This window comes from Carlito syrichta, unplaced genomic scaffold (genome assembly GCF_000164805.1).
Source record: "Carlito syrichta isolate Samal-C Ts95f unplaced genomic scaffold, Tarsius_syrichta-2.0.1 Scaffold304757, whole genome shotgun sequence".
Lineage (NCBI taxonomy): Eukaryota > Metazoa > Chordata > Mammalia > Primates > Tarsiidae > Carlito > Carlito syrichta.
The window spans coordinates 562,188-587,405 of NW_007248853.1; the positions used below are offsets into that span (position 1 = coordinate 562,188).

The 25,218-nt window shown below is 39.3% G+C and overlaps 1 protein-coding gene across 2 annotated transcripts in view; it reads left to right on the forward strand.

Moving 5' to 3' along the window:
* Window positions 1–1,075: 1,075 nt before the first annotated feature.
* MTUS1 (microtubule associated scaffold protein 1) overlaps window positions 1,076–25,218 on the forward strand; it is a 114,187-nt gene continuing 90,044 nt past the window's right edge. For both annotated transcript variants that reach the window (XM_008060884.1, XM_008060885.1), the window contains exons 1-2: window positions 1,076–3,325; window positions 8,366–8,567. In XM_008060884.1, the coding sequence (XP_008059075.1) occupies window positions 1,241–3,325; window positions 8,366–8,567 (2,287 nt within the window). In that variant the 5' untranslated portion in view covers window positions 1,076–1,240. The remainder of the gene's footprint in view (window positions 3,326–8,365; window positions 8,568–25,218) is intronic.

Genomic DNA, 25,218 nt, shown 5'->3' on the forward strand with positions numbered 1-25,218 from the left:
TGTATGGTGATAGGTAGGGGTCCTGTTTCAATCTTTTGCATGTGGTCAGCCAGTTTTCCCATCACCATTTACTGACTGAATAGGTTCTCCTCTCCCCAGGGATTGTTGGTGGAGGCTTTGTCGAATATGGGTTGGATGATAAATGGAGGTTTTGCTTCCAGAATCTCTATCTTGTTCCCTAGGTCTGTGTGCCTATTCTTGTACCAGTACCAGGCTGTTTTGGAATATATGCTTTCATTTCTCTTTAGCAGATACTTAGAAGTAGAATTTCTGGGTCATATTGTGTCTTAGTCTCTTAGTGCTGCCTGAACAACAGAAATTTATTTTCTCACAGTTCTGGAAGCTGGAAAGTCGAAGATCAAGGTTCTTTTCAGGGTTTGGTTTCTGGTGAGAGTTTTGTTTCTCCTCTCCCTGTGTCCTAACTTGGTAGAGAGAGAGAGAGAGAGAGAGAGAGTGGAAGGAAGGTGTTCTTTCCCTTTCTTATAAGGGCACCAGTTCTATTTGATCAGCCCTCCACCCTTATGATCTCATTTAACCTTAATCATGCCCTTAAAGGTTTTATCACCAATATAGTTGGGGGGGAGGAACTAGGGCTTCAACAAATGAATGGGAGGGGTGCACAGTTCAGTCCATAGCATTTGGTAACTCTCTGTTTAACATTTTGAGGGACTTTCAACAGAGTGCCACTTTAACTTCTAAGAATCAACAACTTTTTTTTTTCCTTTTGGAAATGTCATGTTTAAGATAGGAGTGAAAACAGGGAAGGAGAATAGCCAATTTCCTGAATCTTTATTGGTCTTTAGCTCATTTGTTGGTCCTTTATAGTCTGTCTGATAATAATCACTCCACGGAAACAATAGAGATCCCTTCTGAGAATGAAAAGGACATAATTATTAATTATGCTAGGACAACAGACATAAGTTAGGACATAACTTAATTAGGTGAATGGTAACTCTGTCAACCAACAAGAAGGAAAAATTATTGTCAGATCAATAGTTGTGAATTCTAAATGTGAAAATAGAATGATTGAAATTAATCCAAGGGTAACTTAATTTTCCTCATATTTACTTGAGTTAAACATTTTATTTCTTTCAGGAAGCCATAAATCATCTTCAGAGCATCTTAGACTAAAAAACTTTCAACTGTATTGAGAAACTTAGAAGACAAACAGTTTTTCCTTTGCTGTCATTTGAAAGAAATTGAAGAAGAAAATAGCAGAGGTATAAAGTTATTATTCAGGATGAATGATGATAATTTAGATGATAAGAGAGAAAATGAATTTCAAACCTTATTTATCAGTGATAAAAATGGAAATACATACACATACAACCCCATATCACCACCTACACACAACTCTTCAACCAGTAATGTGAACTGGAATTCTGCCAATCCAGAGGACATGGTGGTAGATTATGAAACTGACCCTGCTGTGGACAGTGGTGAAAATATTTCTTTAAACCACCAGTGTGTTAAAGTACTTCATGACCAAAAGTCTTCAAGTGATTTTATTAGTAAGCAGGTGTTAGATATGCATGAAGAATCCATTTTTCAATCTCCTACACTTGTAAATGAGAAACCCGACTATCTGCATAACAATTGTTATTCCCTAGAAGCAGCTCAGGACCAGAGGGTTAAACCATCTCTGCCTTTTGTGTGGAAGCCTACTGAGGACTTGAACTGTGCAGACTACTCTGCTGCCTTAGAGCTAAACCAAACATTTGACTTGGAAGTGGATAAAGTTAAATGCACCTTTTTAAAACATCGTGCCATGGAAGAGAGTCAATCTTTGCGTACCACTGGAAGGCTGCCACCAACCAGTAGGAGAAGTAGAAATACATCTTTATCCTGTTCCACTTGGACATCTTCCCCTTCTGACAAGGTACATGCAAGAGAAACTGGCTATGATAGAGGGAGCTTTGAAAACCCCCAAGCCACACCATCAGAAGCCCCAAACACGACTTACACAGCGTTTTCTGATGTTGTGATGCAAACTGAGATTTTTGTTCCAGATACTGGAAGGCAGCGTCAGTATTCTTCAGGAAAGGTCACCAGTGAGAACACAGATGGGTCACAGCAAAGACTAGTTGGAGAAAAAGAGATACAAGCTCTAACACCAGTTTCTGATGGCATGGAAGTCCCTAGTGGGTCTGTGGTACAAGAGTTCTTTTGTTTATCTAAAGATGAACCAAATAGTGAGACACATTCACAGAGCTCATATGGGCGAAAGGAAATGGGCCAAAATCTAAGACAGACAGTGTCTAATTGTCTTATTGATGACGAATGCCGTTTAGTGGTGCCAGCTTTTGATGAAAGCAAAGTCCCAGTGCTGAATCCAGAGCATAAAGTCACTGTGACTGAAGACACACAAATGGCCTCTAGTGAAAAAGATTTGGGAACCCCAAATCGGACCTCAGAATTGATACCAAGTAGCCCACCAGGACAAAAAGTGGTTTCATCATTTGAACTGACCTGGGATGCAAATGATATGGTCATTAGCAGAGATAACACAGTTTGCATGTCAACACCAGTCCTGGAATCCGTAAATGTGACCTTTTCTATTTCACCTATTGAAGCCAAAGAGAAATGTAATAAAGTAGAGAAGAATAATCGAGAGATTAAAAATTCATCAAACCTGAAGGAGGCTCCTACGAACATGTCTAAACCGAATCTAGGGAAATCAACAACCAAAGCAAATACCCCAATAGGCGGCAAAGTTAGAAAAACTGAAATTATAAGTTACCCAAGACCAAACTTCAAGAATATCAAAGCAAAAGTTATGTCTAGACCAGTGTTGCAGTCCAAAGATGCAACTTTATCAAAGGTCACACCCAAACCTCAGCTGACCAGTGCCTCATCACCCTCAGTGTCTTCCTCAAGACAGCCGACAGTTTTGAGCAGAACACCAAGATCCGACTTGAATGCAGACACAAAAGCAGAAATCCTAATTAACAAGACGCATAAGCAGCAGTTTAATAAACTCATTACTAGCCAGGCTGTGCATGTTACAACTCATTCTAAAAATGCTTCACACAAGGTTCCAAGAACAACATCTGCCATGAAATCGAATCAGGAAGAGGTTGACAAAGCAAGTTCTTCTAATTCAGCATGCGAGACTGGGTCCGTAGCTGTGTTTTTTCAGAAGATCAAAGGCATGCTCCCTGTGAAAATGGAAAGTGCAGAATGTTTGCAAGTAACATGTGTCTCCAACATCGATGGGATTAGCTCTGAAAAGAAGGGTGAAAAAGAAAATGAGACACCTATGGAAAAACAAGAGCTGAAACAGGACATTATGAACGAGACTTTTCAGTATGGTTCTCTGTTTTTGGTAAGTGAAATTTTTTTTTGTATGCCTTAGGGAATGCTGAAGAAAACTGAGATATATTAGCAATTAGTTATCTATCAGTCAGTACTGTTGCAGAACTGTGTGTGCAAATTTACTTTTAGGTATTACAATACATATCAGAGTCAGTCCATATGAGAGCAGTAATAGGTTACAATATATACCAAATCTGCTTATTGGAAAAAATCCTCAATTTCAGTATTTTGTGTTGAGTATCAATGTTCATTTTAATTGTATGCTTAAAAAGTTACTTTAATATTTTAGTACAGTTAGTTGTTTGAAGTGAGATACCTGATATAATCAAGGTATATTTTATTGTCTGGAAAACAAATTTGTTTATAAGCTTAAAAATGTATTGGACCACATTTAAGAAATGGCCAAAGTGCTGGTAAACATGTCAATATAAAAATAAACTCCAGGTCTCTTGTTGAGAAGGCAGCTCCAGGAAGTAGAGCTCTCTTCTGTGAGCAGGAGTGTTCTTCATTCTGCATCTGACAGCTAATGTGATTTGGGCAAGTAATTTTTCAGACCCAAAGGTGAAACAATTGAACTAGTGGATTTCTAAGGTCTCTTGCAACCCTACTGTATTGATTCCTGGTACATAAAATCCGGTTTATTCACGTATAGTGGAAAAGCAGTGTGTGTTTCATAGCATCTGTCAAATATGTGGGGGGGATCTAGATAGTTCTATTTAAAGAATAAATAATTCATATGCAGTTCAGAGGTTATTTTTATTTAAACATGCATTTATTTGTTAGAATAATATGAAGAAATAGTTTTCTGCATTTTAAAAACATCCGACAGTCCACTGTTGGATTTTGTGTATGTGTCCTCAGCCCTATTTTTGGCAGTGGAGACTTAGGTGTATTTTCAGCTCTAGACAGGGTGTCCTTGGGTGCTTGTCCTCTGGGCTAGGAATGGAGTGAGGTGCCAGGGGAAGAAGGAAGGTGTGACAGACAGCCTGGCCCTCAGAGGGCTCGCAGCTAAGGGGAATGAAATATATAGTGCGGCAAATGCTGAAGGGCTATTTTAGAAATGTTTTCAGGGTGTGTAGGGGCTGCAGGAGGGAATTGTCAGCTCCTTTTAGGAGATAAGGTTAGGAAAGATTGAAGATATTCCAGAGCTGGGTCAGTTTAGAGAAGTTTTGGTTTTAACAATAAATCTTCTATGTTGGGAATAATAGTACAACACAGTGATTTCCAAATTGAGTTTGTCCACTATTTCAGCACTCAGATTTTGTTTTTATGCTCTCTTGAAGCTGAACTTAGAAAACTTTTATATCACTTATAATTTTAATATTTTGCTAAACTAAATTACAGTAACTTCTTAATTCTAATCAGCATTTTTAGTTTATTATTTATAGATGTTATAATATTTCTATAATATAGAAACAAGACATTTAGTCCTCTTTGATTTATGGGAAACTTTTATTGTGTATCACTCTCCAACTACCCCAAAAAACTAGCATGAAGTTTTTTTAGTGAACTTTGTCTTGAATAGAATTTGGTGGCCAGGCGCCATGGCTCATGCCTATAATCCCAGCACTTTGGGAGGTCGAGGTGAGAGGATTGCCTAAGCCCACAGGTTCGAGACCAGCCTGGGCAACTTGGTGAGACCTTGTCTCTACAATAAATCAAAAAATTAGTTGGGCATGGTGGCCTGCAGCTGTAGTTCCAGCTAGTTGGAAGGCTGAGGCATAAGGAGCGCCTGAGCCCAGGTGGTCGAGGATGTGGTGGCTGTGAGTGTGCCACTGCACTCCAGCCTGAGCGACAGAGTGAGGCTCCAATTAAAAAAAAAAAAAAGTTGTATAATTTTGAAACTAAAGGTTTTTCTGAGGTGTGCATTCAGTCTTAGTCTTATATTTCCCATGTGTGGCATGAAAGCTTGTTTTTCAGGCTTACAGTGTGGTATTGAAATAAGATAATAGAATCATCAGGTTGCAGTGGAGCCTGCTACGTCAAGGAGAAGAAACACTTTTATCCACAGGAATCTGGCAGTTGGGATTCATCATTAGATATGAAGTACTTTGTAAGTCCTGAAGGCTTGTCCCATAGTCTCAGTGCTGGCGATTTTACTTATCAACTGGTATAAAGAACTCATTCTTTTTTCACGATCATTTCTTAAGCACAGTTTCCTCTAATTTTGCTAGTTCACCTCTCAGACATCTCCATATGTCTCTGGGAAAGAGGGAGGGGCCGGGCCAACCATCATAGGCCCAGGCTTTGCACTTACTGTAGAGAGCTGAATGAACGCACATTTGCTGCATGTTTTACTCAAGCATCAAGTCTGTTGGTCACTTCCGTGGTACCCAAGTGTTCTGACTGCCCTGGCTCTATGAAGAGTCCTGGAGAGATGTCAATTTTCAGTGTGCTCTGTTGGTCTTAGCCTGCCTTTGGCCTTGAGTTTGCTGCCCACAACCTCACAGCTGTTTGGTGGTCAGGATTTATCTCAATCTTCAGAAGCCTTCTTATTTGGAAGAAGGAATTTGATTTTAATTTGATGCAGGGTGCTAAGTGTAGCTCTCCTTTATCAAGATTATGTGTTTGTGATAGTGTGTTAGATAAAGGGAGTGGAAAATTATCTGAAAGGGAAGGAATCGATGTTTATTCACTGCCTGCTCTGGGCTGAGCGCTTTGCTCAGCTGCCTTATGTATATCATGCCATTGACTTCTCCCAGTAATGCTCAGGTGCTTTATGAACATTGTCATTTACTCTTCCCAGGAACAACAGGGTGATTGTTATTGACATTTTAATGCTTCAGTGAGCTCACAGCTGGGAGATAGTACAACTGGGATTCAAACCCAGGTTCCTTGACTTGAATCCTGGCCCTTTATACCCCATAGAGTCTCAAATTTTGTGGAATGTTGGATCTGAAAGGCAAAATAAATGACTTGCTGCAGATTCACTTTTGTGAGTTGATAAGAAGTTTGGTTTACTTTTTAAAAGAAGATTTTCCCGGGGAGATTAATTTAGCCAGCTTTAATTTAACCTACGAAGAGACAGAAGATCTTTGTTAGTTTGTGTGCAGTCACCTGCTTTTTTTGGCCAATTCTGTATTGTTTTCCAGTGCCAAAACATGACCTCCAGCTGTTCTCTTGGGATATTGGTCTACTGAGTTAGTATTGAATTCCCCTTTTTTGTTGACTTCAACTGCCATCAGCATGGGGCTTTGCATATCTCTATTGGAAGTTGACTTTTAAGATTTATTAAACAAAGAAGGGTAATAATGGGGAATATGAAACATTGAGGACACGAGCGTGGATTTTGGAGTAGTTTCAAGTTGTAGCTCCATCATTCACTGGCAAAATGACCTCAGGCAAATTACTTAGTCTCTACGAGGCTCAATTTTTTTTTATTTGAAGGGGAAATGCAAATTGTATTTTACAGTGTTACACTTTGAGCAAGGCGTAGGCTCCCCTTTCCTATAAGTAGAATGAGAATATTTATTGAGTGCCTCCTGTAGGCTATATATGGTAGTGAGAGTTAGGAGATGGGGGGAAAACAAACTCAGCCCCTGGCCAGATGTTGTGCCTAGAACTGTGGATAATATTAGAAAGTAAACCAGCAGGGTATATTAAATACTAAATTGGGAGTACGAATAGATTCCTGTGCTGCGGTGACAGCGATGGGGAGGATTGTCAAGGAAGGCTTTGAAGGGAGATGTCATGTTGGTCATCAGCTGGAACTTGAGGGTAAGTATTCTGGATAAAGGGAACCATGTGCAAAGAGCAAGAAACAGGTGAAGATGCTCTCATATGGGGAATTCCAGGTAGTGAGTATGATGGAAACTGGGAGTGTAGAACTGTGACCCGTAAGAAATAAGCTGAAGAGGGTGGCAGGGGCTGCTGCATCTAGATGGGCTTTTTATGCCTTCTAAAAAAGATTTGACTTTATCTGGATGCAAGAGGTAAAGCTTTCCGTCCCTATTTGAGTTTTAGAGAGAATGCCCCAGCAGAGGAATGGAAGATGAATTAGAAGTTAGAGTCCTGAGGACATGGTTTCAGTAATCCTCATGAGAAACACTGTTGGCCTACACTAGGGCAGATGGAAAAGAGGGTTGTAGAGGTAAGAAAGAAAGCACCCAGAAATAGCTTTCATTGTTCATGTTGGGTGTCTGGGTATGTTGTGGTGAATATGGGAAGAAATACATTTTAAAAGGGATGGGTAAAGTAAGTTTAACTTTAGGAAGTGCTTCATGTCATTCTTCTGTAAAATGAGGTGTGATAGAATGAGGTATGATTATTATGAGGATTAAATAAGCAATACATGTATTTAGAGTTTAGAATGGTAATTTTGGTAGTGTAAGGGTTATATGTCTGTAAGTTAGGAAAAAATGCCTTAGGGATGCTGAGTGGGGAGGTGCAGGAAGAAGTTAAGGATTTGGGAAACTCAGGAGAGAGTGTTGACTTGGACACATAGTTTTGGGATGCAGCAGTGTAGCTTGAGTTTAAACTTGTGGCACTGGTGATCTTGAGAACAGTCTCACTAATGGATACAAAGGCAGATCATGATGAATTGAATAAACTGTAAAGAGTTTTAATTGCTTCATAGCAAAAATGAAAGTTAAATACAGTCAGTCCTCGGCATCTGTGGGTTCTGCATCTGTGGATGTAACCAACCATAGATTGAAAATACTCGGGGAAAAAGAAATGCCACAAAGTTCCAAAAAGCAAGACTTGTATTTGCCACATGCCAAGTGCTATGTTGAATCCACAGAAAAGAAGTAATATGCAGGTATTGTATTACATATTATATGTAATCTAGAGATGATTTAAAGTATGGGGGAGGTGATACATAGGTTATATGCACATCCTGTGCCATTTTATATCAGGGACTTGAGCATATGTGGGTTTTGGTATCCTTGGGGTGTTCTGGAACCAGTACTCTATGGAACCAAGGGACGAGACTATACTTCTCTGGCATACCCATTCAGGTAGGCATAGTTTTTTTCACATTGTTAACACTACGGGAAATAGTATGGGGAAAGTATGATCTGGTCTAAAATCTTAACTGTTATTTTCACAGCGTTCTGCTTCAAAAACGACAACTCCAGGTAGGAAGATATCCAAGATATCCAAGCCTGACTCCTGCAATTTGAGGAAAATACCTGGTCCAAAAGCCAAAGTTGGGCCTTCTGCTTCCTGTTTGAGGCGGAACAGCGACAGTAGAAATCTCAATTCTGATCGAGCCTTATCGCCCCAGAGGATCAGGCGTGTGTCCAGTTCTGGTAAGAATAAAATAGTTCAACAGCGTGTGAATTACTTAAATGTTGAATTAGAAAGACAGTTCTGGTTATAGGACTAACACATTCTGTCACTAAAGCATTTAGCCTTTTGTGGGCCAGCTTCCTAAAGAGAGAAGGTAGAAGAAGAAGATGACGATACATCCTTTATCTTTGAGCAATGCTAAGACTAGCTGGGGAGAGAGATATGTGCATAAACCAATTTATAAGCTTTTGAGAGAGATGCATACCTAAATACACGGTTGAGTAGCTGTTGTAAACGTGAATCATTTAATTTAATTTTGTGTGTGTGTATGAGTGTCAGGGTTGCCCAGGCTAGATTGCGGTGGTATGATTCTGGCTCACCACAGTCTTGACTTCCTGGGCTCAGGCAATTCTTCTGTCTCAGCCTCCTGAGTAGCTGGTGCTATAGGTGTCTGCCACCATGCCCAGCCAATTTTTGTATTTTTTTCAGAGACGAGGTCTCACTATATTGCCCAGGCTGGTCTCAAACTCCTGGGCTCAAGCGATTCTCCTGCCTCAGCCTCCCAAAGTGCTGGGATTACAAGTGTGAGCCACCATGCCCAGCCTAAAATATTTTTGTTATAAATGGCTAAGTACTCAACAATACTGAAGTATTGTATAGTAGATTCATAATGTATCCTCACCACATGCAAAGAGATTAATTTTTTTAAAAATTTACTGGAAGATGTATTCCAGATTTACAGGGATATGAAGGTGACTACAAACTTCAACTTTTTCTAATATGAACTTTTATTTTTGTTGGCTTGCATTTTTGAAGTTGTAGTTTTAAATACATAGTAGGCTGATGAAATTTGAGAACTTCAAGAGTGGCTGTTAATGTATAGACTTGGCAGATGTATAGACTTCTTTATGTTGCAAATCAGAACAGGAAATAGAAAAGTCAGCCCGATTTCATAAGATGAAAAGTCTGCTAGACACTCCAGATGACTGAGAACATTCTACAGGGAATACCCCTTATTTCTGCAGGTACAACCCTGAGCAAATTAAAGACATGTCAAATCGATTTAGAAGTAAGTTTATAAAAATATGAGTTATGTGTCTACACATGAGACTATTTTATAGAAACTAATAAAATCAAGCAAATCCTAAAAGATCTCTTTACCCCTCTACAATTTAATACCTTTAGATTATATTTTCCAACCCTATCACCAAGTCATGAAGACTGTACTATAAGAAGTCTATAATGAACAGAGTACTTTAAGAGCTGTTTATGAGGGGGGACCCCAAAAAACTCCAGTATTTATTTATAAAAAATTGTGTATTCTTACATGTTTAAACTCCAGTCACCTTCAAAGTACCCTCTGTGTGATGCAATACACCTACTGAGACACTTTTTCTACTGCTCAAAGCAGTTTTTGAACTCATTAATGTTGACGTCCTTTAGTGTTTCTGCCATTTTTTTCCCCACCTCTTCCACATCAGCAAAACATTTCCCATTAAGGACATTTTTTCATCCAGGGGAACAAACAAACAAAAAAATGTTACCGGGACAAAATCGGGTGAATAGGGAGGATGGGACGTGGGGGTCATGCCAATTTTAGTCAAAAACTGCTAACCATTCCGTGCTGTTTGGGCAGGTGCACTTGTAAATCACCCATCATGAAATGGGCAAATGCCCTGAAAGACTCTCTCCCCAAAATTTGTTGAAGCCAAATGCAACCTCTCACAACAACCCTTGGTGGTACATGGATGCTAATGGGTTCCTAGAGCACTAAACTAGCTGGGAAAGCCTGTGCTGCAAAGGGCCATCCCTCCTAAAAAATTCTGCTTTTTTTGGGAGGTGGTCCTTCCTCATACATAGATTCCAGCCTAGTGTCAAGGTCATGTGGTTTTGGAAAGCAGACCCAGGAGGAGTTATAAATATTTCTGTTGCTATCTACAAAGGAGCTAAGTAGGAAAGAAGAATTTATTTACTTGGAGTTATCATTTGGCAGAAAGACGAAAAGCCAAGACATTGGAAGAAACAGTGATTCTTATTTTGGATATTGCCACACTTGGAGAGTCAAGGCATGAGTGAGATCAAAGCTCTGGTCCTTAATTGTTGCTGCCCAGTAAGACCTGTAGTGTTTGCCAGATGCTGGGAACTCCCTTCCTCCTTGATGTGAGGAGACCTGTGGCTTGGTGGCATTGGAGTGTGGCCACTGGCACCCTGGCCTGTAGTCAGGAGTTCTGTGTTTTAGTACCTGAGCAAGTTAATCACCCTCTGAGTACTTCAGTCTTCACATCTGGAAAATATAAGTATTTGAGAACCAGGACAAGCTAAGGCCCTGTCAGCTTTTGCAGTCCTTATCTTTCTAGGGAGAAAGTGAAGTTCTTCTAATTTTCTGAATAACAGTTACTACTGGTATGATTCTTTGGACCAAACATCAGCTTGAATCCCAGACAGCCTAAGTGCACATGCTTTTAAGAAAGTAGGCCAGTGTTCAGGGTACATTTAAAAAGGTAAAATCATTTCATGTAGGTGGTCAGTTCCATCAATGAAGTGTAATGAAAAGTCAGAGGAAGTCGTTGAGCTTTTATTATCCTGTGCTAATAAACTTGATAACTGAGTTTTGCATCCAGATTTTTCAGTCTGAGTTAAAAGCTAAATTATATTTTACCTGGTGGTTTTCCATATACGAATGGAAAAAAAGTAATGTAGCTAAAATATTATGACTTTGAATTTGAGTTTTGTATTTAAATGTTTAGAAGATGTTTGTGGACTGAATGTTTGTGTCCCTCTGAATTCATATGTTAAAGCACTAACCCCAAATGTGACTTTATTTGGAGAAAGGGCCTTTGAGGAGTTGAAGTCATGACTTCATTTAACTAATAGGGTTGGTACTTTTATAGGAAGTAGAAGAGATTCCAGAGCTTTCTCTCCCTTATGAGACACAGTGAGAAGGTGGCCATTTGCAAGCCAGGAAGAGAACCCCACTAGGCAGCAAATTGACTGGCACCTTGATCTTGGACTTCCCAACCCACAGAGCTATGAAGAAATAAATTTCCCTTATGTAAGCCACCCCCACCTGGTATTATTATGGCAGCCTGAGCAGACTGAGACAGAAGACTAACTTGAATATGCTGTATTATGCTTTTTAAAAATTAATAGCAGCTGCTTGCTGGGATATTCACAATAAGTTGAGAAGTGTTTGTTGTAGGGGACAAGAAACCATTCACCACAGAGTTAAAAGTAGAATAGAAAAATCAAGGCACAAAAACAATGGACTTTTAGATTGTTGTGAAGCCTGTTTCCATTTATTATACAATGAAGTGTTTGTGTATTCGATAATTGAAACCAAATGGATATCCACTGTACTCATACAAAGTTACTCTACTGAAAGGTAAGCAGTAGGAATGTTCCAACCAACTTGGGGTTTTCAATAAATCCTTTCAGAAAACTAAGTAGAAAACCAGACTCAGTGTTGAAATAGCTGTTTTCTTGAAGCTTTAAAATGAGTATGAGAAAGAATAGTAATTAAACCCAATGGAGCTGTTCCATTTTGCTTGTCAAAATGTGGAAATTTATATGAAACCAGATTTTAAGAGTTTATAGCAAACCAAATCCAAAGTGCCTTTGCTTCTTTGGAGTGTGTATCTTTTAATGCACTCAATTAAATAAGATGAGATAGTGATGAATTATTTCTAATAATGATGCTTATAATTCAAATGATAGTTCACACTATGAAATATATACCAAATTCCAGGCTTGGTTTTAGTAATTTCTCCTATAAATTCATTTAATGCTCACAATAACTTTGTGAGGTTTATCTCCATTTTATAGATAAGGAAACCACCACAGGAAAGTTAAATAATATGTCCAAGGTTATACGGCTGGTAAGTGGCAGAGGCGAGGTTCAGAACAGGCAGTAGGGCTCTGGAGCCCATGCTCTTAACCCTCACATGATTAGGCTAAAGAAACACTATTAGCATGATCACGGGTTTTGGAAATATTAAAATTCTTATCCTCAGTTGAGTGGTTGAAAACTGTGGCACTTCTCTTTTCAAGCCTTTGGCTTTAAGCACGATGTCAGCTTGCTGTGATATAAATGATTTTACTTGGTTATTGAACATTAATGCTGGTGAGTCATTAACTGCTCAGTAAATGCTTCATAATCCATTTAGGCATCTTCAGAGACCCACCACCACTCTCTTTTGGATGCCAAGCCAGTTCTTTCCAGGTTTTAGATTATAACTGGCTATGTTCCCCCGTACAGACATGCAGTTGCCCTTTCAGTGGCCAGCCTGAGTAGGGTAGGATTACAGAAGTAGCACAGGATCCCCTCCCTACCCTGTGGGTCCTTTAACCAACCTTTGGAGGGCAAATGTGTGCTTCAGCAGCAACCACAAAGCAGCACAAAGGGATGGAAAAGGGGGGCTGGGGGGTGGAAAAGGCCCCAAAGTGATAAAAACCAGGGGTGGGTTCAGTGAAGAAAGGCCTCATGAGAGAGATGGATTTTAGTTTTCTTCTAGAGAAAGAGAAACTTTTCAAAAGGGTAAACCTTTGTTTTAATTCAGTTTATTGTGGGTTAATGAAGTAAATTCCTTTCAAGACAGTAGTACGTCTAAAACTTGCAATGACATGTTAGTCATCATAGGTTTCTCTCTTCTTTCTTGCTGAGCGGTTTCCTTCCTGGCTTATGTAAACGATTTTTTTTTTTTCATTTATTTGGTGTGAAAGGGAATTTTATGTGTTCTACAGATTGCTTTTCTAGTTTTTTAAACTTAAGAGTTTGAGAGAGGCAGTCGGTGAAATTATGAAAAATTTTTCACATGCGTGTATAAATTATTGAAAACCAGAAAATGATCACCCAGTAAGTTATGCTGAAAGATAACTTTAATGCATTGCTAATAGATGGTTCTATATTTGCATGTGGTTGAAGCACTTTTTAAAGAACATGTCTCAGGATTTCTTTTCATAAAAACAGTAATAGTAGCTAACATGTTTTGAGGACATATAATGTGCCAAACTCTATGCTAAGCTCTCTTAAATGCATAATTGCATTTAATTCTCACAGCCCCTAAGGAATTATCCTATGATTGTCTCCATTCTACAGATGAGGAATTTGAGGTTTGGAAAGCTTAAATAACTTACTCAAACTTATACAGTAGATAATTAGTAGAGATAGGAAAAGGGCCAGGCCCAGGCTAGAGTGCAGTGGCACAATCATAGCTCACTGCAGCCTCAAACTCCTGGGCTCAAGTGATCTTCCTGTCTCAGCCTCCGGAGCAGCTGGGACTATAGGAATGTGACACCATGACTGGTTAATATTTTTAATTATTATTATTTTTTTTTGTAGAGATGGAATCTTGCCATGTTAACCCCGGCTGGTCTCCAACTCTTGACCTCAAGCAATCCTTCCGCCTCAACCTCCGAAAGTGCTGAGATTCCAGGCATGAGCCACTGCTCCTAGCTAGGCTTGTGCTCTTAACCCCTGTCTGTTGCATGCGTGTAGTAGTCTTGACACACTCACTTCTTCCGTCATGGACACAAATGAATTATTTGTTAAAGAACATCTATGTTAATGAGTATCTAGTGAGTGCTTGCTTGGGCTGGGAACTATTGTAAGTTTGGGAATCAGGAATTGCACAAAAGAAACAAACTCCTTCCTTTAGGGACCTTAAATGCTAATAAGGGGACCCAGAAAATAAACTAAGAAATAAAATTTTGGTATGTGGAATGATAAGTGGTGAGAAAAAAAAGCAGTGAATAAAATTAGACTTTTTTTTTTTTTTTTTGAGTTGGAGTCTCACTCGGTCGTCCAGACTGGAGTACAGTGGCCGTTCCCGGCCACCACAGCCTCGACCTGCTAGGCTCCGGCAATCCTTCCGCCTCAGCCTTCCAAGTAGCCAGAATTATAGGCATGCGCTACCACGCCCGGCTGATTTTTTGATTTATTGTAGAGATGAGGTCTCGCTGCCCAGAAATTAGACTTTTAAACAGGATGGTCAAGAAAGGATTCACTGAGAGGGTGACATCTGAGTAGACACCTACTCAGGAGGTGGGAGGGAGGAAATATCTGGATGCCAGGTGGGAGGAATTCCAGGCAGAGGGAGCAGGCAGTGCAAGATGCTGAGGTGAGGCAGTGGGGGGGGGGGCGAGGGGGTGCTTGAGGAACGAACAGTGAGCTGCCTGTTGTGTGTGGTGGAGGCTAGAAAGAGTGGATGGGAGGAGATGAGGCCAGACCAAGTAGGGCCATGCGGGTACCTGGGAGACAAGTGCCCTCTTTTCTCCCCTGCTAACATCATCACCGTGAATTCTTGATCTTTTCTAGTCATTTTACACAATTCTCACTTTGCAGTAATTCTGGAGCAGATTGCTTCATGGAATGAATCACAAAGTATGGTAATACGGCATGATGCATTCTCTCTGATGTATCCATTCAAGAAGTATTTAGAGTACCTGCTATGTGCTGGGCAGTCTACTAGAGTCAGAGACTAGGAACGTGATAAAGCAAATATGCCCTCTTAAGGAGCTCGCTAGTTGGATGGTGAGAGGGTCAGGGGTCTCTAAGCAGATCCAATGCATACTCGTTATTTTTCAGATCCCAGAGCAGCTGTCCTGGCCTCTGTGACACTTTGCATTTACTATGCCGTACCACAGTTAATTTCTTACCTGTCTTTTGCTAAACTGTGAGATCTGTAGGGATAGAGTCCAGGTCTTAGTTATTTTTATATTTTCCATTGCTTAGCATAGTGTTTCGGTTACACAACAGGTAGTTAAGAATGCTGTTTGGGGCAAACCCCTTGGGCTTCCTCCCACTGTGAGAGCTTTTCTGTCCTCTCAATAAATCCTGCTTTAAAGAAAACGTTGTTTGGCTTGATTTGAATTTGAATGGAGACTTGTACAAAGCACAGTGTATGGAATGGTACTCATCTTAGGGAGGAGGAGAGCAGAGACATTTGACCCGGTCTTGGAACGTGCCTGTAGAAGTTTGCTGGCATTCCCCAGGGGGCAGGTGTAGAGTTGTGAAAGGATATGGTGTGTTTGGGGGACGTGAAGACTGGGGTCAGCAGGCCTTGAGCAGACGTGTGTTGGCGTCAGTGAGAAAAGGCGTCAAGGAAGATTGAGGCAGATTAGTTTTAATAGTCTAGACACAAGCCTGCAAGAGTCCTACGAGATCTTGGAAACAGCAAGTAGAGTAAGTATTTAAAATATTTTGGAAAAAGTGTCTCATCAGCTCTGTTGATGTGAGCAGCCCCAAGCGTCTCCCCAGCGTCCTTGTTTGGAAGGCTGGATGGCGGATAGGCGTTGGGGCCGTAAAATGACACGGGAGACAGGGTAGCACGAAAAGGTTTTCAGGAGTAGAATGGTGGCTTTCGTCAGGGTCATGTGAAATTTGAAAAGACTAAAGACTGGGAAGTTCCTCAAAGGGGTGTGTGCATATCTGAGGTTTAAGACATTAAAACTGTGTAGAGGCCAACAACACCTGCAGGAAAAGAGCTGACAAAGATATGAGGAACAGGGGTAACTGTGATGGCCAGGAGATGGAAGACTCAGAATGTATCCAGTGTACAGGTAATTATCTTTGAAATAAAGAAGGGAATGCAGAACTGTGTAGATGTGGAAAGGTTTAGAGGTTTAAGAGTGAAAATCAGGCTGGGCTCGGTAGCTCAAGCCTGTAATCCCAGCACTTTTGGGAGGCAAGGGGATTGCCTGAGCCCATGGGTTCTAGACCAGCCTAGGCAACTTAGCAAGACCTCATCTTTACAATAAATCAAAAAAATTAGTCAGGCGTGGTAGCGTGCAGCTGTAGTTCCAGCTACTTGGAAGGTTGAGACGGAAGGATCACCGGAGCCCAGCTGGTCAATGCTGGGCTGGCCCGTGAGTGTGCCACTGCATCCCAGCCTGGGCAATGGAGTGACACTCCAACTCAAAATAAAGAAAAATGTGATGATCAGAATAGCAGATGTGGTTAATGGGCTAGGTGGTTCCTCTTTGATATCTCCCAGTTCATTTTTATGAGGTTAAGTTATTTCTTCCAAGTGAATTTGCACAAATTGTATCGACTTGTTCATCTTTGTGACTTTAGGAAAGGAGATAAGACAGTGCGCAATTCTGAGGTCTGCATGATCTTACTGCTCAAAGGAGCTCCGTCTTAGGAATTCTCAATGTGGTGTCACATGGTAGATACATTTTCTGATGAACATATGAAGACCCTTGTTCATCTTCTTTGTATGGTAGCTGGGGAAAGGATGCAGCACCTCTACATCTTTGGCTTATTACACTCTGAATTTTAAATGTTCCCTTAGCTGTGAGACACATGCTCCTAGGCCTGTGACTAAGTTATTTTTATTTAATCTTCACCTAAAGCAGCAGACATCTTGTGAACTTACTTGTAGAGGCAGGTATCGGCAGAATCACCATGAACACTGCAATTCTGTACAATTCAAGTCTTCGTGAGAACCTTGCTTTGCGGGATGTTCTTGCTTTTGTCAAATTACTGCTCTCTTAAGTCTTGCTGTGTTTTTATTGTGACTCACCTGTAATGCTGTGACTTTATCTTGTGAGGTTACTCTTTAATTTAAGCAAATGAAGATGGATAGACAAAGTGTGGTTTCTTATACCCTGCTAGTATCATATTGCCTTGACTAACTCAAGAATGTGGAATACTGAAATCAAATTTTGCGACATATAAATGTAGTGTGTTACTGGAATTCTATGGTCTGGAAGATAATTCATTTACTTAACAGAGAGAATATGCTATGCAGTCATATGCCAGACACTGAAGGATTATGGGATGAGTATGGCATGGTTTTTGTCTTCAGGCTATTAACATCCAAACAGAAGAGAAGATGAGTTCTTCTCTCATCACATTTGTTCTTATACTAAATTCTTTAAAAAAAAAAAAAAAGAGCTGTAGGATTTCAGAAGAGAGTGAAGTTACAAATACCATTGTTTGCTTAAGTTCTTTCTGTCATGTAGAAAATTCTATACTATGATAGAGATACACCCTTACATAGGTAAGGGCCCACCTTAGTTTGGTTTTGATGCTTTGTGCTGTTTAATTTTTTCCTACTGAGATTACAGATAGAAAAAATAATACACATGGATTGAGGTATTTCTCAGGTCTTGGCTCGGGTACTAGGAAGCATAAATGGAGGGACAGTTAGGGCTCTGAATATAGGATGTAGAGACTGAAGACAGAGTCAGTACCAGATACATGAGAATATGGAGGAGGGCCCGTGGGCGATGAGGACACAACAGGTTGGAGCTTAGGCCACCAACAAAGAGAAGAGGCCAAGACAGAGCCCATGTCTGTCAATGTCCACAAAGGAACCGGAGGCCATTGTCCCAAGCAAGACAAACCTTATTCTACCCCTCTTGTTCTTAAATTTAACCAGGCAATTTGGATAGTTTCCTCAAGTTTTTACTGCTCTCTTTTCAGTGACTATTATAAAAGTACTCATATAGCCTTTTAAGTTAAAAAGGAAAAGGAAAAAAAATCATCCTTAATCTTACCATTGCCAAATAGTTTTAACTTCATAGTTCATAACTATTGAGGGCCTTTTTGGGGCATATTTTCATGCACACATACTTACATATATTTAATGGAGACAATGTCCACTGTTTTAGAAATCTCATACCTAACAGTCAGTAGGCATCATTTGATTCCACCTAGAAGAATATAACCAAGGAATTTATCTGGCCAGTTGATGTATTTATTTATATACAAATTTCTTCAGTGTAGAGCTGTTTAACATACTGAAAAAAACCGGAAACAACCTTAATGTCCAAAACAATCTAAAACAATCTGAAGAAATAAATGACAGCACGTTCAGATGTTAGAACCATGTTATTAAGAAGAATTTAAGAATATAAGAAAATAAGCACTGTACCTTTTAAATGAAAAAGAAAGCTCAGTCACCTAATTAGATGCCTACTGACTGTTAGTAATGAGATTTCTAAAACAGTAGACATTGTCTCCATTAAATACATGTAAGCATATGTGCATGAGAATATGCCAAAAAAGGCACTAAATAGTTATAAACTATGAAGTTAAAATCTATTCGGCAGTGGTGAGATTAAGGATGATTTTTTAGGCTTTGATACAAGTTGCCCTTCAGAAACTATACAAGTCTTGCTCCTACTTTGAATATGTAAGAAAGTTTCCCAAAAGCCTTGCCAGTTTTTGACATTTCTAACATTCTTTCCAAATATTCATTGTTTGGAAAGGTACAAAATGGTATTTTTTCTTATATTATTTTTTGTGCCCAAGTCTAACTGTTGCTCAGGATGTAGTGTAGTGGAAAACTCCAGTCTCAACCTGCTGGGTTCAGGTGATCTTTCCACCTTAGCCTTCCAAGTAGCTGGAACTACAAGTGCATGCCACCACGCCTGGCTAATTTTTTTGTGGAGATAACATCTCCCCGTGTTCCCCGGGCTGGTCTCAAACCCCTGGGCTTCGGCAATCCTCTCTTACCTTTGCATCCCAAAGTGCTGGGATTATAGGTATGAACCACCATGCCCAGCCGGTATCTTGTTTAAATTAGCATATGATTGGCACTCAAATATTTATTGATTTAAATTATATTCAATTATCAAAGTGTTGGGTACAACAATAAATATAGGATCAAAATGACCCCTCCTTAAAGTTATATTGTGGAGGAGATAGTCTATATATGAATACATAAAGTATATAGTATGTTTGATAGAAAATGTTAAAAAGATAACAAATGCTAAAGCTGAGAAGGATATCATATATTGGGGGGGGTGAAATTTTAGCTAACATGGCCAGGGAAGTTGACTTGGAGTTAAGTTAGGCGCCAGTCAGAGCTAATAGCAAGAGGAAAAACCTTCAGGTGGAGCTTGACTGACATGCTCTAGGAACAGCAAGGAATGAAGCAGGGAAAGGGGAACTAATGAGGTTTAAAAATGTGAGCAATAGAACGATGGTGTCGTCCTTGACTGAGATGGGAAAGGATGATGGAAACACAGATATTGCGGAGCAGATATTTGGAACTCGGTTGATTTGAATAATAGATAAGAGGACGTATGGAATAGAAAACTGGTTATGCAAGTCTAAAGTGCATAGGAGAAGTCTGGTCTTTGGCTAGAGAGAATTCAGCAACATACATAGGATATGTGAAGCCACCAGACTAGATGAGATCACCAAGGCAGTAAGTGTAGAAAGAGAACAGATCGGGGATACTTCTGAGATATTCCCTGGAATATTACAAAGTACCTCTTGTGTGTTTTTAAGCATAAAGGACTTGAGAGATTAGAGGAATCACAAAGGAGACCAAGAAAGAGCAATACAGGAAGGTTGGAGAGAAGTCAGTCAAGAGTAGCATTCTGAAAGCCAGGAAAAGAGTTTCCTCTAGGAGGAAGGAGGAACCACCTACTTCAAACACAACTGGCAGGAGAATATGACAGTTAAGAATGCAATTTATGAGCCGGGCTCAGTGGCTCAGCCTGTAATCCCGCGCCTTTGGGAGGCTGAGGTGAGTGGATTGCCTGAGTCCACGGGTTCGAGACCCGCCTGGGCAGCGAGACCTCATCTCTACAATAAATCAAAAAATCAGCCAGGTATGGTAGCGCATGCCTGTAATTCCAGCTACTCAGAAGGCTGAGGTGGAAGGATCGCCGGAGCCTAGCAGGTGGAGGCTGCGGTGGCCGGGAGCGGCCACTGCACTCCAGTCTGGGCGACCGAGTGAGACTCCAACTCAAAAAAAAAAAAAAAAAAAGAATGCAATTTACAACAGGTAATGGAAAACCTAACCAATCAGGAGGACTGAAGGTAGGCAGTTTCCTGTTTAGCGATTCAGTCATGTCCTGTTTCTGTCTCTCAGCTCCTCCTGTGTCAGCTTTTGTCATTGACATTTCCGGTAAAATATAGTCGCTAAGAGTTCCACGTACTACCACCTCCTGCTACCGTGTTCAAAGGCTGGAAGTGAAAGACGGTAACCCAGAGTAGGGGCCTTCTCTGACCTACCTCTCTATGTTTATCAGGGAGGGCAAACCATCAGCAGCTTGCTCCCTCACACTCTTATCCCTACATCTTACTGGCACAGACGGGATCACGTGGTCACCCCTCATATCAAGAAAGGTTGGGAAGTGAGCATTTGGCTTTTTAAACCTTGCTGTAGGATATGCACATTAGAGGTGGGGATTAGGAATGGCAGTTGGCTAGCCAGGAAAGATTAAAAATTATTTTAAAGCTCTGTTGACTCTTTCTATTCACTTTCTTGTTTAGAGCTCATTTATATTTTAGGACATGAAATTCTCTGTTGTTGATTTGCTGCTGCTCATTTTTTGTCCTTTTGGAAATTACCTTTTGATTTTGTACATGGTGATTTTAATGTTTTTTCATTTTTATGTTGTCAAATATGTTGTTTCCTTTACCTGTATTTAATTGCTGCTTTTGTGTTTCCATTTTGAGCCCTTTACTTTCTAATCCAATCTAATTTATTTTGGTGAATGCTACTAGCTAGTATTTACATAGTACTATGTGCCAGGTGCTGTTCTAAACATTTAAAAGGATGGATGGTGGTTGCACATTTAAAAATTATCAAGTCATTTAATTCTCACAAGGACCTATGAGGCAAGTACCATTATCATCATTCTTATTCTTACATGTGAGGAGATAGAAATGCAGAGATTTTGGGTCACCTACTTGCAGCCATGTGTAGTGGGGCTGAGTTTGAAGCTGGATAAACTGACTAAATGGTCAACTTTTTTCTTTTCTTTTCTTTTTTTTTTTTTTTTGAGTTGGAGTCTCACTCCATCACCCAGACTGGAGTGCAGTGGCTGCTCCTGGCCACCGCAGCCTTGACCTGCTGGGCTCCGGTGATCCTTCCGCCTTAGCCTTCCAAATAGCTGGAACTACAGGCGCGTGCTATTACACCCGGCTAATTTTTTGATTTACTGTAGAGATGAGGTCTCGCCAAGTTGCCCAGGCGGGTCTCGAACCAGCGGGCTCAGGCAGTTGTCAACTTTTAACACTACACCATACTGTTCCTCAAATTTTAATTCAAAGTTTATTAATTAATATTAACAATAGTAATTAAAAATACTATAAATATGTTTTTACTGATTTAAAATATATCTCTTGTTCTTATCCTAAATTTTTATATTTATGAAATTTATACACTACTTTATTAATGTCAGTACAATTTTATTCAGTAATAGAGTTTTCTTATTTTATGATATAGTGACCAGTTGCCCAGGTTCCTTCTTGTATTTTTTTTTAGCTTAAAATGGTGGTAAAGCATACATTACATAGAATTTACCTCTGTAACCATTTTTTAAATGTTTAGCTCTGTGGCATTAAGTACATTCACACTGTTGTGCAACCAATCCATCTTCAGAACTTTTTGTCTTCCCCAGCTGAAATCCTCTGTCTGTGAAACACTAGCTCCTAATTTTTCTTCTAGCTTCTGTTACCCACCATTCTACTTTCTATCTGTATAAATTTGATCGCTCTAGGAATCATATAAGGAGAATCATATAGTATTTGTTCTTTTTGACTGACTTATTTCACTTAACATCATGTCTCCAAGGTCCATCCACATCATAGCATGTGTCAAAATTTCCTTCCTTTATAAGTCAGAATAATATTCCAACGTATGTATGTGCTATCTTTTGTTTATTCATTTTTTTCATCTTTTGCTTATCTGCCTGTGAATACTTAGGTTGCTTCTACATTTTGGTTAATGTGAATAATGCTGCTAAGAACATGGGAGTATAGATTTCTCTTCGAGTCTCTGTTTTTACTTTGTTTGGGGATATATGCCTAAATATGGAGTGGAGTTGCTGGATCATATGGTAATTGTGGTGTTTAATATTTTGAGCTACCACAGCTTCCACAGCAGCTGCACCATTTTGCATTCCCACCCACAATGCACTAGGGCTCCAGTTTCTTCACATCCTCACCAGCACTTGTTTTTTTTTGTTTATTTTTGTTTTTATAGTTCATCCTAGTGTGTAGAAAGTGATAGCTCAATTGTGGTTTTGATTTGCATTTCCCTGTTGGTTAGTGATACTGAGCATTACCTGTTGGCCATTTGTGTATCTTTGAAGAAGTGTCTCAAGTCCTTTGTCTGTTTTTTAAATTGGTTTGTTTGGGATTTTTGTTGTTGAGTTGTAGTCATCTTATTTTCTGTTCAGAATTTTTTTTTTACTATTCTTATCTTCATCTAGATCAATTTAAAGTGTTTATTAAAAATTCTCCCAACTTACCCTTTAAAAGCAATCACGTCAGTATAGATCGAAATAGCATTTAAATAAATACTAATTCAGGAAATAATTAACATGTGTATAGATATTCAAATCTTTTATTTCCCTTATTTTTGTAATTTTCACAGCAGACTACCTTTTCTGTTTTTTCTTTTTGATAAATTTGTTTGTAGAAATGGTGTGTGTTCATGTGTCCTTGTGTATGACTTCTTTTTGTTGCAACAGTAAAGAATTTCTTTTTCTGTTTTCTCCCAGTACATAGGAAAGATGTTGATGGTTGTATGTCATTTATTTTGTAAGCAGCCCATCAGGTTTATTTAAGTGCCATTTATGCAATACTACCCTACCACTGAAGCTAAATTCTTAAACATGTACATTAGTGCTACTGAGAGAGTTTGGTCCTTTAGGGTTAATAGGGAGTGAACCTACAGCCACAGTGTTGAATATGTATAATTTATTTCTTTCATAACATTGTTTATTTTTTATCACTTTTAGACTTACTTTAATTTTTATGATAATTCCTAGCTACTGGAGATAATTACTCTAAAGGTCACTTTCTCTGTGTAGTTGTATTTAAAGAAGCCAAGTTATAATTACAGCTATAAATGTATTCTCATCGTTTGTATTTTAACTATCTGTGTCTGTTAATTTGACATTTTCTCTTTCTGACTCTAGTAGTTAGTGGCCCTACCACTTACTCGCATACCTTATTAATATTTATATATTACAAACTGACCTCAGTAAGCTCCTTTTTCATTGTCTAGTTAAAATTCTCGCTCTTTCTAGCCCTGGCAGGTGCACTAGCCTCCTGACTTATTTCCCTGACTTCAAAACTCTTCACTTAGATCATTTCTGCACACTGCTACCGCCCAATCAAGTTCTGATACAAATGCAAAGAAAGCTAGAGTCTCCCCCATCCCCATCTTTCTCCATACCCACCCTCAGTAATTAAGGTCTAAAGTTCTTAACCTGACTTTCAGTGCCATCTCTCACTCAACTGTAAACTAACCACCTCTTCAGCCTCATTTTCTTTTTCTTACCCTTGACATCGATGGTTCTACTAAGCAGTGTTAGCTACATATCTTATTATGATGGAATGCGATGTCTTCTCTAGTAGTTTGCAGTTTTTCTGATGACATCTGGTTGTGATTTCTGTGGTAAGATGTGAGGTGTTTCTAGCACCGTACACATTTGAGCTTTGTGAGTACTTGCAATTACCTTACTAGGTAAGCAAGTACATACTTGTGTCACACCCCTTCATGTGAATCCATTGTCTAAATTTTTTATTAGGATAACCTTTGTCTTCTTGTATAGGTAATATAGTAGTCATTGTTAACTAGTCAAAACTCATCTTCAAAACCCATAAATTGTATCAAATTTACAAAACAGCAAGTCAGTTTTTTCAGTACTGAATAGTCTCATGAAAAATATGTTAAAGCTGAATTCATTCATGTCTAGTTGGTAGTTCAGAGATGAGAAACTGCTTTTACTGGTAGATGTCTCTGTGGCTCGGGAAATTGCTCTCATTCCTTTGAAGGTGATTCTTGAGAAGTATGGGACCTGCCTTCTTTCCTTGAATGGAGAAGGCCAGATTAGTTCTGATTATACTGCATACCTCTAAAGGCCCTGGGAACTTTCTCCTGGTGCATGAATCACTTAACATAATTGTCAGAACAAAGGAGCACCATTCAGGAGTTCCTTCTTTGGCTTTAATTTTCAGTCCTAGGAAATGTACCCATTAATGGTATCATGAAGAACTTTCCAGTAGTAAAGTGACTGTTTTCATAATAACCACACAGAAGCATCAGTTAAAGTGCAGACTTTTTTGTTTCTTTTTTTTAGTGCTGTAAAAACAAAAAGAATTGAAGAATAGCTAATGTTTACAGATGACCAGGCATAAAGTAGTTATTGGAATCAACTTATTTTAGCTATTGACCAATTTATCCTTTCTTGATTGCTTTATCTGTTTTGTCTTAAGTACATTTTGTCTGACCCCATTGACTTTAGTAGTATTTCTTAGTTTTATTATAAAAATATGCTCATTGTAAAATTAAAATTTGCATGAAGTAATGTGTAAATATATAAAGTTATGAAGGGAAGTTTCCTCATTCTTGCCCCTTTCCTTCTCTTCTCCCCCTTGTTTCACCCATAATAGTCCTATAAAGTCGTGGTATAGCTTTTTGAACTTTTTCAACACATAGGCAAGTAAAAACTTTTAAATATAATTATTTTCTTTTTGTGGGGGCTTGCAAAAATGGAACTTTAGTTTTATTTTTGACTTTGAACCCTCAGTCTACCTAATTACATCCCAATTCTTAGTTTTTCTCAACCCAATCTGATAATTTCTCTTTGGTAGATGTCTTCTGATTTATAATTTGGTTCCATTCATTCATTTCCTGCCTCTCACAGCTATCACTGCCTCCCTCCCTCCCTCCCGTCCCCCACCCTTCCCCT